At 37.2% G+C, this 16,890-nt stretch overlaps 1 protein-coding gene across 1 annotated transcript in view; it reads right to left on the bottom strand.

The window, feature by feature from the left end:
- LOC142704464 (M-phase inducer phosphatase 2-like) overlaps positions 1 to 13,742 on the bottom strand; it is a 44,115-nt gene extending 30,373 nt beyond the window's left edge. Inside the window, exon 1 of the mRNA XM_075848281.1 lies at positions 13,015 to 13,742. Coding sequence (XP_075704396.1) covers positions 13,015 to 13,190 — 176 coding nt within the window. The 5' untranslated portion in view covers positions 13,191 to 13,742. The remainder of the gene's footprint in view (positions 1 to 13,014) is intronic.
- Positions 13,743 to 16,890: the final 3,148 nt, after the last annotated feature.

A 16,890-nucleotide genomic window follows, 5' to 3' on the forward strand; every position in this document is an offset into this window, starting at 1 on the left:
CACACAGCACTATACACCAGTATATACACACACACAGCACTATACTCCAGTATATACACACAGCACTATACACCAGTATATACACACACAGCACTATACTCCAGTATATACACAGCACTATACACCAGTATATACACACACAGCACTATACACCAGTATATACACACAGCACTATACACCAGTATATACACACAGCACTATACACCAGTATATACACACAGCACTATACACCAGTATATACACACAGCACTATACACCAGTATATACACACAGCACTATACACCAGTATATACACTCAGCACTATACACCAGTATATACACACAGCACTATACACCAGTATATACACACAGCACTATACACCAGTATATACACAGCACTATACACCAGTATATACACACAGCACTATACACCAGTATATACACACAGCACTATACACCAGTATATACACACAGCACTATACACCAGTATATACACACAGCACTATACACCAGTATATACACACAGCACTATACACCAGTATATACACACAGCACTATACACCAGTATATACACACAGCACTATACACCAGTATATACACACACAGCACTATACACCAGTATATACACAGCACTATACACCAGTATATACACACAGCACTATACACCAGTATATACACACAGCACTATACACCAGTATATACACAGCACTATACACCAGTATATACACACAGCACTATACACCAGTATATACACACAGCACTATACACCAGTATATACACACAGCACTATACACCAGTATATACACACAGCACTATACACCAGTATATACACACAGCACTATACACCAGTATATACACACAGCACTATACACCAGTATATACACACAGCGCTATACACCAGTATATACACACAGCGCTATACACCAGTATATACACACAGCACTATACACCAGTATATACACACAGCACTATACACCAGTATACACACACAGCACTATACACCAGTATATACACACACAGCACTATACACCAGTATATACACACACAGCACTATACACCAGTATATACACACAGCACTATACACCAGTATATACACACACAGCACTATACACCAGTATATACACACACAGCACTATACACCAGTATATACACACAGCACTATACACCAGTATATATACACACAGCACTATACACCAGTATATACACACAGCACTATACACCAGTATATACACACACAGCACTATACACCAGTATACACACAGCACTATACACCAGTATATACACACAGCACTATACACCAGTATATATACACAGCACTATACACCAGTATATACACACAGCACTATACACCAGTATATACACACAGCACTATACACCAGTATATACACACAGCACTATACACCAGTATATACACACACAGCACTATACACCAGTATATACACACAGCACTATACACCAGTATATACACACAGCACTATACACCAGTATATACACACAGCACTATACACCAGTATATACACACAGCACTATACACCAGTATATACACACAGCACTATACACCAGTATATACACTCAGCACTATACACCAGTATATACACACAGCACTATACACCAGTATATACACACAGCACTATACACCAGTATATACACAGCACTATACACCAGTATATACACACAGCACTATACACCAGTATACACACACAGCACTATACACCAGTATATATACACAGCACTATACACCAGTATATATACACAGCACTATACACCAGTATATACACACAGCACTATACACCAGTATATACACACAGCACTATACACCAGTATATACACACAGCACTATACACCAGTATATACACAGCACTATACACCAGTATATACACAGCACTATACACCAGTATACACACAGCACTATACACCAGTATATACACACAGCACTATACACCAGTATATACACACAGCACTATACACCAGTATATACACACACAGCGCTATACACCAGTATACACACACAGCACTATACACCAGTATATACACACAGCACTATACACCAGTATATACACACACAGCACTATACACCAGTATATACACAGCACTATACACCAGTATATACACACAGCACTATACACCAGTATATACACACAGCACTATACACCAGTATATACACACACAGCACTATACACCAGTATATACACACAGCACTATACACCAGTATATACACACACAGCACTATACACCAGTATATACACACAGCACTATACACCAGTATATACACACAGCACTATACACCAGTATATACACACAGCACTATACACACAGCACTATACACCAGTATATACACACAGCACTATACACCAGTATATACACACAGCACTATACACCAGTATATACACACAGCACTATACACCAGTATATACACAGCACTATACACCAGTATATACACACAGCACTATACACCAGTATATACACAGCACTATACACCAGTATATACACACAGCACTATACACCAGTATATACACACAGCACTATACACCAGTATATACACACAGCACTATACACCAGTATATACACACAGCACTATACACCAGTATATATACACAGCACTATACACCAGTATATACACACAGCACTATACACCAGTATATACACACAGCACTATACACCAGTATATACACACAGCACTATACACCAGTATATACACACAGCACTATACACCAGTATATACACACAGCACTATACACCAGTATACACACACAGCACTATACACCAGTATATACACACAGCACTATACACCAGTATATACACACAGCACTATACACCAGTATATACACACAGCACTATACACCAGTATATACACAGCACTATACACCAGTATATACACACAGCACTATACACCAGTATATACACACAGCACTATACACCAGTATATACACAGCACTATACACCAGTATATACACACAGCACTATACACCAGTATATACACACACAGCACTATACACCAGTATATACACACACAGCACTATACACCAGTATATACACAGCACTATACACCAGTATATACACAGCACTATACACCAGTATATACACACACAGCACTATACACCAGTATATACACACACAGCACTATACACCAGTATATACACACAGCACTATACACCAGTATATACACACAGCACTATACACCAGTATATACACACAGCACTATACACCAGTATATACACAGCACTATACACCAGTATATACACACAGCACTATACACCAGTATATACACACACAGCACTATACACCAGTATATACACACACAGCACTATACACCAGTATATACACAGCACTATACACCAGTATATACACAGCACTATACACCAGTATATACACACACAGCACTATACACCAGTATATACACACACAGCACTATACACCAGTATATACACACAGCACTATACACCAGTATATACACACAGCACTATACACCAGTATATACACACAGCACTATACACCAGTATATACACAGCACTATACACCAGTATACACACAGAACACTATACACCAGTATATACACAGCACTATACACCAGTATATACACACAGCACTATACACCAGTATATACACACAGCACTATACACCAGTATATACACAGCACTATACACCAGTATATACACAGCACTATACACCAGTATATACACAGCACTATACACCAGTATATACACACAGCACTATAAACCAGTATATATACACAGAACTATACACCAGTATATACACACACAGCACTATACACCAGTATATACACAGCACTATACACCAGTATATACACACACAGCACTATACACCAGTATATACACACAGCACTATACACCAGTATATACACACAGCACTATACACCAGTATACACACAGAACACTATACACCAGTATATACACAGCACTATACACCAGTATATACACACAGCACTATACACCAGTATATACACACAGCACTATACACCAGTATATACACACAGCACTATACACCAGTATATACACAGCACTATACACCAGTATATACACAGCACTATACACCAGTATATACACAGCACTATACACCAGTATATACACACAGCACTATACACCAGTATATACACACAGCACTATACACCAGTATATACACACGGAACTATACACCAGTATACACACACAGCACTATACACCAGTATATACACACAGCACTATACACCAGTATATATACACACAGCACTATACACCAGTATACACACACAGCACTATACACCAGTATATATACACACAGCACTATACACCAGTATATACACACAGCACTATACACCAGTATATACACACAGCACTATACACCAGTATATACACACAGCACTATACACCAGTATATACACAGCACTATACACCAGTATATACACACACAGCGCTATACACCAGTATATACACAGCACTATACACCAGTATATACACACAGCACTATACACCAGTATATACACAGCACTATACACCAGTATATACACACACAGCACTATACACCAGTATATACACACAGCACTATACACCAGTATATACACACAGCACTATACACCAGTATATACACAGCACTATACACCAGTATATACACACAGCACTATACACCAGTATATACACACAGCACTATACACCAGTATATACACACAGCACTATACACCACTATATACACACACAGCACTATACACCAGTATATACACACAGCACTATACACCAGTATATACACACACAGCACTATACACCAGTATATACACACAGCACTATACACCAGTATATACACACAGCACTATACACCAGTATATACACACAGCACTATACACACAGCACTATACACCAGTATATACACACAGCACTATACACCAGTATATACACACAGCACTATACACCAGTATATACACAGCACTATACACCAGTATATACACACAGCACTATACACCAGTATATATACACACAGCACTATACACCAGTATACACACAGCACTATACACCAGTATATACACACAGCACTATACACCAGTATACACACACAGCACTATACACCAGTATATACACACAGCACTATACACCAGTATATACACAGCACTATACACCAGTATATACACACAGCACTATACACCAGTATATACACAGCACTACACACCAGTATATACACACAGCACTATACACCAGTATATACACACAGCACTATACACCAGTATATACACACAGCACTATACACCAGTATATACACACAGCACTATACACCAGTATATACACACAGCACTATACACCAGTATATACACACAGCACTATACACCAGTATATACACACACAGCACTATACACCAGTATATACACACAGCACTATACACCAGTATATACACAGCACTATACACCAGTATATACACACAGCACTATACACCAGTATATACACACACAGCACTATACACCAGTATATACACACACAGCACTATACACCAGTATATACACAGCACTATACACCAGTATATACACAGCACTATACACCAGTATATACACACACAGCACTATACACCAGTATATACACACACAGCACAATACACCAGTATATACACACAGCACTATACACCAGTATATACACACAGCACTATACACCAGTATATACACACAGCACTATACACCAGTATATACACAGCACTATACACCAGTATATACACACAGCACTATACACCAGTATATACACACACAGCACTATACACCAGTATATACACACACAGCACTATACACCAGTATATACACAGCACTATACACCAGTATATACACAGCACTATACACCAGTATATACACACACAGCACTATACACCAGTATATACACACAGCACTATACACCAGTATATACACAGCACTATACACCAGTATATACACACAGCACTATACACCAGTATATACACACACAGCACTATACACCAGTATATACACACACAGCACTATACACCAGTATATACACAGCACTATACACCAGTATATACACAGCACTATACACCAGTATATACACACACAGCACTATACACCAGTATATACACACACAGCACTATACACCAGTATATACACACAGCACTATACACCAGTATATACACACAGCACTATACACCAGTATATACACACAGCACTATACACCAGTATATACACAGCACTATACACCAGTATACACACAGAACACTATACACCAGTATATACACAGCACTATACACCAGTATATACACACAGCACTATACACCAGTATATACACACAGCACTATACACCAGTATATACACAGCACTATACACCAGTATATACACAGCACTATACACCAGTATATACACAGCACTATACACCAGTATATACACACAGCACTATAAACCAGTATATATACACAGAACTATACACCAGTATATACACACACAGCACTATACACCAGTATATACACAGCACTATACACCAGTATATACACACACAGCACTATACACCAGTATATACACACAGCACTATACACCAGTATATACACACAGCACTATACACCAGTATACACACAGAACACTATACACCAGTATATACACAGCACTATACACCAGTATATACACACAGCACTATACACCAGTATATACACACAGCACTATACACCAGTATATACACACAGCACTATACACCAGTATATACACAGCACTATACACCAGTATATACACAGCACTATACACCAGTATATACACAGCACTATACACCAGTATATACACACAGCACTATACACCAGTATATACACACAGCACTATACACCAGTATATACACACGGAACTATACACCAGTATACACACACAGCACTATACACCAGTATATACACACAGCACTATACACCAGTATATATACACACAGCACTATACACCAGTATACACACACAGCACTATACACCAGTATATATACACACAGCACTATACACCAGTATATACACACAGCACTATACACCAGTATATACACACAGCACTATACACCAGTATATACACACAGCACTATACACCAGTATATACACACAGCACTATACACCAGTATATACACAGCACTATACACCAGTATATACACACAGCACTATACACCAGTATATACACACAGCACTATACACCAGTATATACACACAGCACTATACACCAGTATATATACACACAGCACTATACACCAGTATATACACACAGCACTATACACCAGTATATACACACACAGCACTATACACCAGTATATACACACAGCACTATACACCAGTATATACACACAGCACTATACACCAGTATATACACACAGCACTATACACCAGTATATACACACAGCACTATACACCAGTATATACACACAGCACTATACACCAGTATATACACACACAGCGCTATACACCAGTATACACACACAGCGCTATACACCAGTATACACACACAGCGCTATACACCAGTATATACACACAGCGCTATACACCAGTATATACACACAGCGCTATACACCAGTATATACACACACAGCACTATACACCAGTATATACACACAGCACTATACACCAGTATATACACACAGCACTATACACCAGTATATACACAGCACTATACACCAGTATATACACACAGCGCTATACACCAGTATATACACACAGCGCTATACACCAGTATACACACACAGCGCTATACACCAGTATATACACACAGCACTATACACCAGTATATACACACAGCACTATACACCAGTATATACACACAGCACTATACACCAGTATATACACACAGCACTATACACCAGTATATACACACAGCACTATACACCAGTATATACACACAGCACTATACACCAGTATATACACAGCACTATACACCAGTATATACACAGCACTATACACCAGTATATACACACAGCACTATACACCAGTATATACACACACAGCACTATACACCAGTATATACACACACAGCACTATACACCAGTATATACACACACAGCACTATACACCAGTATATACACACACAGCACTATACACCAGTATATACACACAGCACTATACACCAGTATATACACACAGCACTATACACCAGTATATACACACAGCACTATACACCAGTATATACACACAGCACTATACACCAGTATACACACACAGCACTATACACCAGTATATACACACAGCACTATACACCAGTATATACACACAGCACTATACACCAGTATATACACACACAGCACTATACACCAGTATATACACACACAGCACTATACACCAGTATATACACACAGCACTATACACCAGTATATACACACAGCACTATACACCAGTATATACACACAGCACTATACACCAGTATATACACACAGCACTATACACCAGTATACACACACAGCACTATACACCAGTATATACACACAGCACTATACACCAGTATATACACACAGCACTATACACCAGTATATACACACAGCACTATACACCAGTATACACACACAGCACTATACACCAGTATATACACACAGCACTATACACCAGTATATACACACAGCACTATACACCAGTATATACACACACAGCACTATACACCAGTATACACACAGCACTATACACCAGTATATACACACACAGCACTATACACCAGTATACACACACAGCACTATACACCAGTATATACACACAGCACTATACACCAGTATATACACACAGCACTATACACCAGTATATACACACAGCACTATACACCAGTATATACACACAGCACTATACACCAGTATATACACACAGCACTATACACCAGTATATACACACAGCACTATACACCAGTATATACACACAGCACTATACACCAGTATATACACACAGCACTATACACCAGTATATACACAGCACTATACACCAGTATATACACACAGCACTATACACCAGTATACACACAGCACTATACACCAGTATATACACACAGCACTATACACCAGTATATACACAGCACTATACACCAGTATATACACACAGCACTATACACCAGTATATACACAGCACTATACACCAGTATATATACACAGCACTATACACCAGTATATACACACAGCACTATACACCAGTATATACACACAGCACTATACACCAGTATACACACAGCACTATACACCAGTATACACACACAGCACTATACACCAGTATATACACACACAGCGCTATACACCAGTATATACACAGCACTATACACCAGTATATACACACAGCACTATACACCAGTATATACACACAGCACTATACACCAGTATATACACAGCACTATACACCAGTATATACACACACAGCACTATACACCAGTATATACACAGCACTATACACCAGTATATACACACACAGCACTATACACCAGTATATACACACAGCACTATACACCAGTATATACACACAGCACTATACACCAGTATATACACACAGCACTATACACCAGTATATACACACAGCACTATACACCAGTATATACACACAGCACTATACACCAGTATATACACACAGCACTATACACCAGTATATACACAGCACTATACACCAGTATATACACACAGCACTATACACCAGTATATACACACAGCACTATACACCAGTATATACACACAGCACTATACACCAGTATATACACACAGCACTATACACCAGTATATACACAGCACTATACACCAGTATATACACACACAGCACTATACACCAGTATATACACACAGCACTATACACCAGTATATACACACAGCACTATACACCAGTATACACACACAGCACTATACACCAGTATATACACAGCACTATACACCAGTATATACACACACAGCACTATACACCAGTATATACACACAGCACTATACACCAGTATATACACAGCACTATACACCAGTATATACACACAGCACTATACACCAGTATATATACACACAGCACTATACACCAGTATATACACACACAGCACTATACACCAGTATATACACAGCACTATACACCAGTATATATACACAGCACTATACACCAGTATATACACACAGCACTATACACCAGTATATACACAGCACTATACACCAGTATATACACACAGCACTATACACCAGTATATATACACACAGCACTATACACCAGTATATACACACAGCACTATACACCAGTATATACACACAGCACTATACACCAGTATATACACACAGCACTATACACCAGTATATACACACAGCACTATACACCAGTATATACACACAGCACTATACACCAGTATATACACACAGCACTATACACCAGTATATACACACAGCACTATACACCAGTATATACACACAGCACTATACACCAGTATATACACACAGCACTATACACCAGTATATACACACAGCACTATACACCAGTATATACACACAGCACTATACACCAGTATATACACACAGCACTATACACCAGTATATACACACAGCACTATACACCAGTATATACACACAGCACTATACACCAGTATATACACACAGCACTATACACCAGTATATACACACACAGCACTATACACCAGTATATACACACACAGCACTATACACCAGTATACACACAGCACTATACACCAGTATATACACACAGCACTATACACCAGTATACACACAGCACTATACACCAGTATATACACACACAGCACTATACACCAGTATATACACACAGCACTATACACCAGTATATACACACAGCACTATACACCAGTATACACACAGCACTATACACCAGTATATACACACACAGCACTATACACCAGTATATACACACAGCACTATACACCAGTATATACACACAGCACTATACACCAGTATATACACACAGCACTATACACCAGTATATACACACACAGCACTATACACCAGTATATACACAGCACTATACACCAGTATACACACAGCACTATACACCAGTATACACACACAGCACTATACACCAGTATATACACACAGCGCTATACACCAGTATATACACACAGCACTATACACCAGTATATACACAGCACTATACACCAGTATATACACACACAGCACTATACACCAGTATATACACACACAGCACTATACACCAGTATATACACACAGCACTATACACCAGTATATACACACAGCACTATACACCAGTATATACACACAGCACTATACACCAGTATATACACACACAGAACTATACACCAGTATATACACACAGCACTATACACCAGTATATACACACACAGCACTATACACCAGTATATACACACAGCACTATACACCAGTATACACACACAGCACTATACACCAGTATATACACACAGCACTATACACCAGTATATACACACAGCACTATACACCAGTATATACACACAGCACTATACACCAGTATATACACACAGCACTATACACCAGTATATACACACAGCACTATACACCAGTATATACACACACAGCACTATACACCAGTATATATACACAGCACTATACACCAGTATATACACACAGCACTATACACCAGTATATACACACAGAACTATACACCAGTATATACACAGCACTATACACCAGTATATACACAGCACTATACACCAGTATATACACACAGCACTATACACCAGTATATACACACAGCACTATACACCAGTATATACACACAGCACTATACACCAGTATATACACACAGCACTATACACCAGTATATACACACAGCACTATACACCAGTATATACACAGCACTATACACCAGTATATACACAGCACTATACACCAGTATATACACACAGCACTATACACCAGTATATACACACAGAACTATACACCAGTATATACACACAGCACTATACACCAGTATATACACACAGCACTATACACCAGTATATACACACAGCACTATACACCAGTATATACACACAGCACTATACACCAGTATATACACACAGCACTATACACCAGTATATACACACATCACTATACACCAGTATATACACACAGCACTATACACCAGTATATACACACAGCACTATACACCAGTATATACACACAGCACTATACACCAGTATATACACACAGCACTATACACCAGTATATACACACACAGCACTATACACCAGTATACACACAGCACTATACACCAGTATATACACACAGCACTATACACCAGTATATACACACAGCACTATACACCAGTATATACACAGCACTATACACCAGTATATACACACAGCACTATACACCAGTATATACACACAGCACTATACACCAGTATACACACACAGCACTATACACCAGTATACACACACAGCGCTATACACCAGTATATACACACAGCACTATACACCAGTATATACACACAGCACTATACACCAGTATATACACACAGCACTATACACCAGTATATACACACACAGCACTATACACCAGTATATACACACAGCACTATACACCAGTATATACACACAGCACTATACACCAGTATATACACACATCACTATACACCAGTATATACACAGCACTATACACCAGTATATATACACACAGCACTATACACCAGTATATACACACAGCACTATACACCAGTATATACACACAGCACTATACACCAGTATATACACACAGCACTATACACCAGTATATACACACAGCACTATACACCAGTATATACACACAGCACTATACACCAGTATATACACACAGCACTATACACCAGTATATACACACAGCACTATACACCAGTATATACACACAGCACTATACACCAGTATATACACACAGCACTATACACCAGTATATATACACACAGCACTATACACCAGTATACACACACAGCACTATACACCAGTATATACACACAGCACTATACACCAGTATATATACACACAGCACTATACACCAGTATATACACACAGCACTATACACCAGTATATACACACACAGCACTATACACCAGTATATACACACACAGCACTATACACCAGTATACACACAGCACTATAGACAAGTATACACCAGTATATATACACATTGTACAGACATGTAGCAGTGTTCTTACCTCCCCAGGCCGGTGAGCCGGTTCATGGTGAAGGCCAGGCTGGTGACCGGGGACAGGACCCCCCCGGTGTGTGGGTACAGCAGGCTCCGGCCGCAGGGCAGCAGGGTGGAGGGCCGGGACAGGACAGCAGCAGGGAGGCCGGAGCTGAACTCACTCAGCAGCTTCTCCATCTCCATTGTGCAAAGCAAAAATCACAAAAAAGTCGTGCAGAAGAGCGTCAGATAGCGGCCAGAGCGTGCAGAAGAGCGTCAGATGGCATCCATAGCATGCAGAAGAGCGTCAGACAGCGGCAAGAGCGTGCAGAAGAGCGTGAGATGGCATCAAGAGCGTCAGATAGCGGCCAGAGCGTGCAGAAGAGCGTCAGATGGCATCCAGAGCGTGCAGAAGAGCGTCATATAGCGGCCAGAGCGTGCAGAAGAGCGTCAGATGGCATCCAGAGCGTGCATTACAGCGTCCAGGTATTGTAGGCAGGGTGCAGGATGGTGCCGGGGGTTGCAGGCAGGGTGCTGGATAGTGCCGGGGGTTGCAGGCAGGGTGCTGGTTAGCGGCGGGGGGTTGCAGGACGGTGCCGGGGGTTGCACGGAGCTCTGCAGTGGCGCTGACCTGTGTGCTGCTCCGCCGCCCGGGCCTCCTTCTCCTTCTTCTCCTGCCGCCGCCGCCGCCTTCTCTCTATATTTATATTCGAATAATAACACACACAGGCGGCCGGGAGACAACCAATAACCGGGCCCGGGGCGGAGGAGGGGGCGGGGTCATCTACTGTATGTACCACAGCACTGACGTCATAGGCTGTCACATAATATCATGTTATCTACTGTAGTGTAATAGAAGTTCATATATGTATATTGTGTGATATGATGTCCTGTAATATAATATAATGTTACATTGTGTGATATGATGTCCTGTAATATAATATAATGTTACATTGTGTGATATGATGTCCTGTAATATAATATAATGTTACATTGTGTGATATGATGTCCTGTAATATAATATAATGTTACATTGTGTGATACGATGTCCTGTAATATAATATAATGTTACATTGTGTGATATGATGAGCTGTAATATAATATAATGTTACATTGTGTGATATGATGAGCTGTAATATAATATAATGTTACATTGTGTGATATGATGTCCTGTAATATAATATAATGTTACATTGTGTGATATGATGAGCTGTAATATAATATAATGTTACATTGTGTGATATGATGAGCTGTAATATAATATAATGTTACATTGTGTGATATGATGAGCTGTAATATAATATAATGTTACATTGTGTGATATGATGTCCTGTAATATAATATAATATTGTGTGATATGATGAGCTGTAATATAATATAATGTTACATTGTGTGATATGATGTCCTGTAATATAATATAATGTTACATTGTGTGATATGATGAGCTGTAATATAATATAATGTTACATTGTGTGATATGATGAGCTGTAATATAATATAATGTTACATTGTGTGATATGATGAGCTGTAATATAATATAATGTTACATTGTGTGATATGATGTCCTGTAATATAATATAATGTTACATTGTGTGATATGATGAGCTGTAATATAATATAATGTTACATTGTGTGATATGATGTCCTGTAATATAATATAATGTTACATTGTGTGATATGATGTGCTGTAATATAATATAATGTTACATTGTGTGATATGATGAGCTGTAATATAATATAATGTTACATTGTGTGATATGATGAGCTGTAATATAATATAATGTTACATTGTGTGATATGATGAGCTGTAATATAATATAATGTTACATTGTGTGATATGATGTCCTGTAATATAATATAATGTTACATTGTGTGATATGATGAGCTGTAATATAATATAATGTTACATTGTGTGATATGATGTCCTGTAATATAATATAATGTTACATTGTGTGATATGATGAGCTGTAATATAATATAATGTTACATTGTGTGATATGATGAGCTGTAATATAATATAATGTTACATTGTGTGATATGATGTCCTGTAATATAATATAATGTTACATTGTGTGATATGATGAGCTGTAATATAATATAATGTTACATTGTGTGATATGATGAGCTGTAATATAATATAATGTTACATTGTGTGATATGATGAGCTGTAATATAATATAATGTTACATTGTGTGATATGATGAGCTGTAATATAATATAATGTTACATTGTGTGATATGATGTCCTGTAATATAATATAATGTTACATTGTGTGATATGATGAGCTGTAATATAATATAACGTTACATTGTGTGATATGATGAGCTGTAATATAATATAATGTTACATTGTGTGATATGATGAGCTGTAATATAATATAATGTTACATTGTGTGATATGATGTCCTGTAATATAATATAATGTTACATTGTGTGATATGATGAGCTGTAATATAATATAATGTTACATTGTGTGATATGATGTCCTGTAATATAATATAATGTTACATTGTGTGATATGATGAGCTGTAATATAATATAATGTTACATTGTGTGATATGATGTCCTGTAATATAATATAATGTTACATTGTGTGATATGATGAGCTGTAATATAATATAATGTTACATTGTGTGATATGATGAGCTGTAATATAATATAATGTTACATTGTGTGATATGATGTCCTGTAATATAATATAATGTTACATTGTGTGATATGATGAGCTGTAATATAATATAATGTTACATTGTGTGATATGATGTCCTGTAATATAATATAATGTTACATTGTGTGATATGATGTCCTGTAATATAATATAATGTTACATTGTGTGATATGATGTGCTGTAATATAATATAATGTTACATTGTGTGATATGATGAGCTGTAATATAATATAATGTTACATTGTGTGATATGATGTCCTGTAATATAATATAATGTTACATTGTGTGATATGATGAGCTGTAATATAATATAATGTTACATTGTGTGATATGATGTGCTGTAATATAATATAATGTTACATTGTGTGATATGATGTGCTGTAATATAATATAATGTTACATTGTGTGATATGATGTCCTGTAATATAATATAATGTTACATTGTGTGATATGATGAGCTGTAATATAATATAATGTTACATTGTGTGATATGATGAGCTGTAATATAATATAATGTTACATTGTGTGATATGATGAGCTGTAATATAATATAATGTTACATTGTGTGATATGATGAGCTGTAATATAATATAATGTTACATTGTGTGATATGATGAGCTGTAATATAATATAATGTTACATTGTGTGATATGATGAGCTGTAATATAATATAATGTTACATTGTGTGATATGATGAGCTGTAATATAATATAATGTTACATTGTGTGATATGATGAGCTGTAATATAATATAATGTTACATTGTGTGATATGATGAGCTGTAATATAATATAATGTTACATTGTGTGATATGATGTCCTGTAATATAATATAATGTTACATTGTGTGATATGATGAGCTGTAATATAATATAATATTGTGTGATATGATGTGCTGTAATATAATATAATGTTACATTGTGTGATATGATGAGCTGTAATATAATATAATGTTACATTGTGTGATACGATGTCCTGTAATATAATATAATGTTACATTGTGTGATATGATGTCCTGTAATATAATATAATGTTACATTGTGTGATATGATGTCCTGTAATATAATATAATGTTACATTGTGTGATATGATGTGCTGTAATATAATATAATGTTACATTGTGTGATATGATGAGCTGTAATATAATATAATGTTACATTGTGTGATATGATGAGCTGTAATATAATATAATGTTACATTGTGTGATATGATGAGCTGTAATATAATATAACGTTACAT

Source organism: Rhinoderma darwinii, unplaced genomic scaffold (assembly GCF_050947455.1).
Source record: "Rhinoderma darwinii isolate aRhiDar2 unplaced genomic scaffold, aRhiDar2.hap1 Scaffold_3329, whole genome shotgun sequence".
Lineage (NCBI taxonomy): Eukaryota > Metazoa > Chordata > Amphibia > Anura > Rhinodermatidae > Rhinoderma > Rhinoderma darwinii.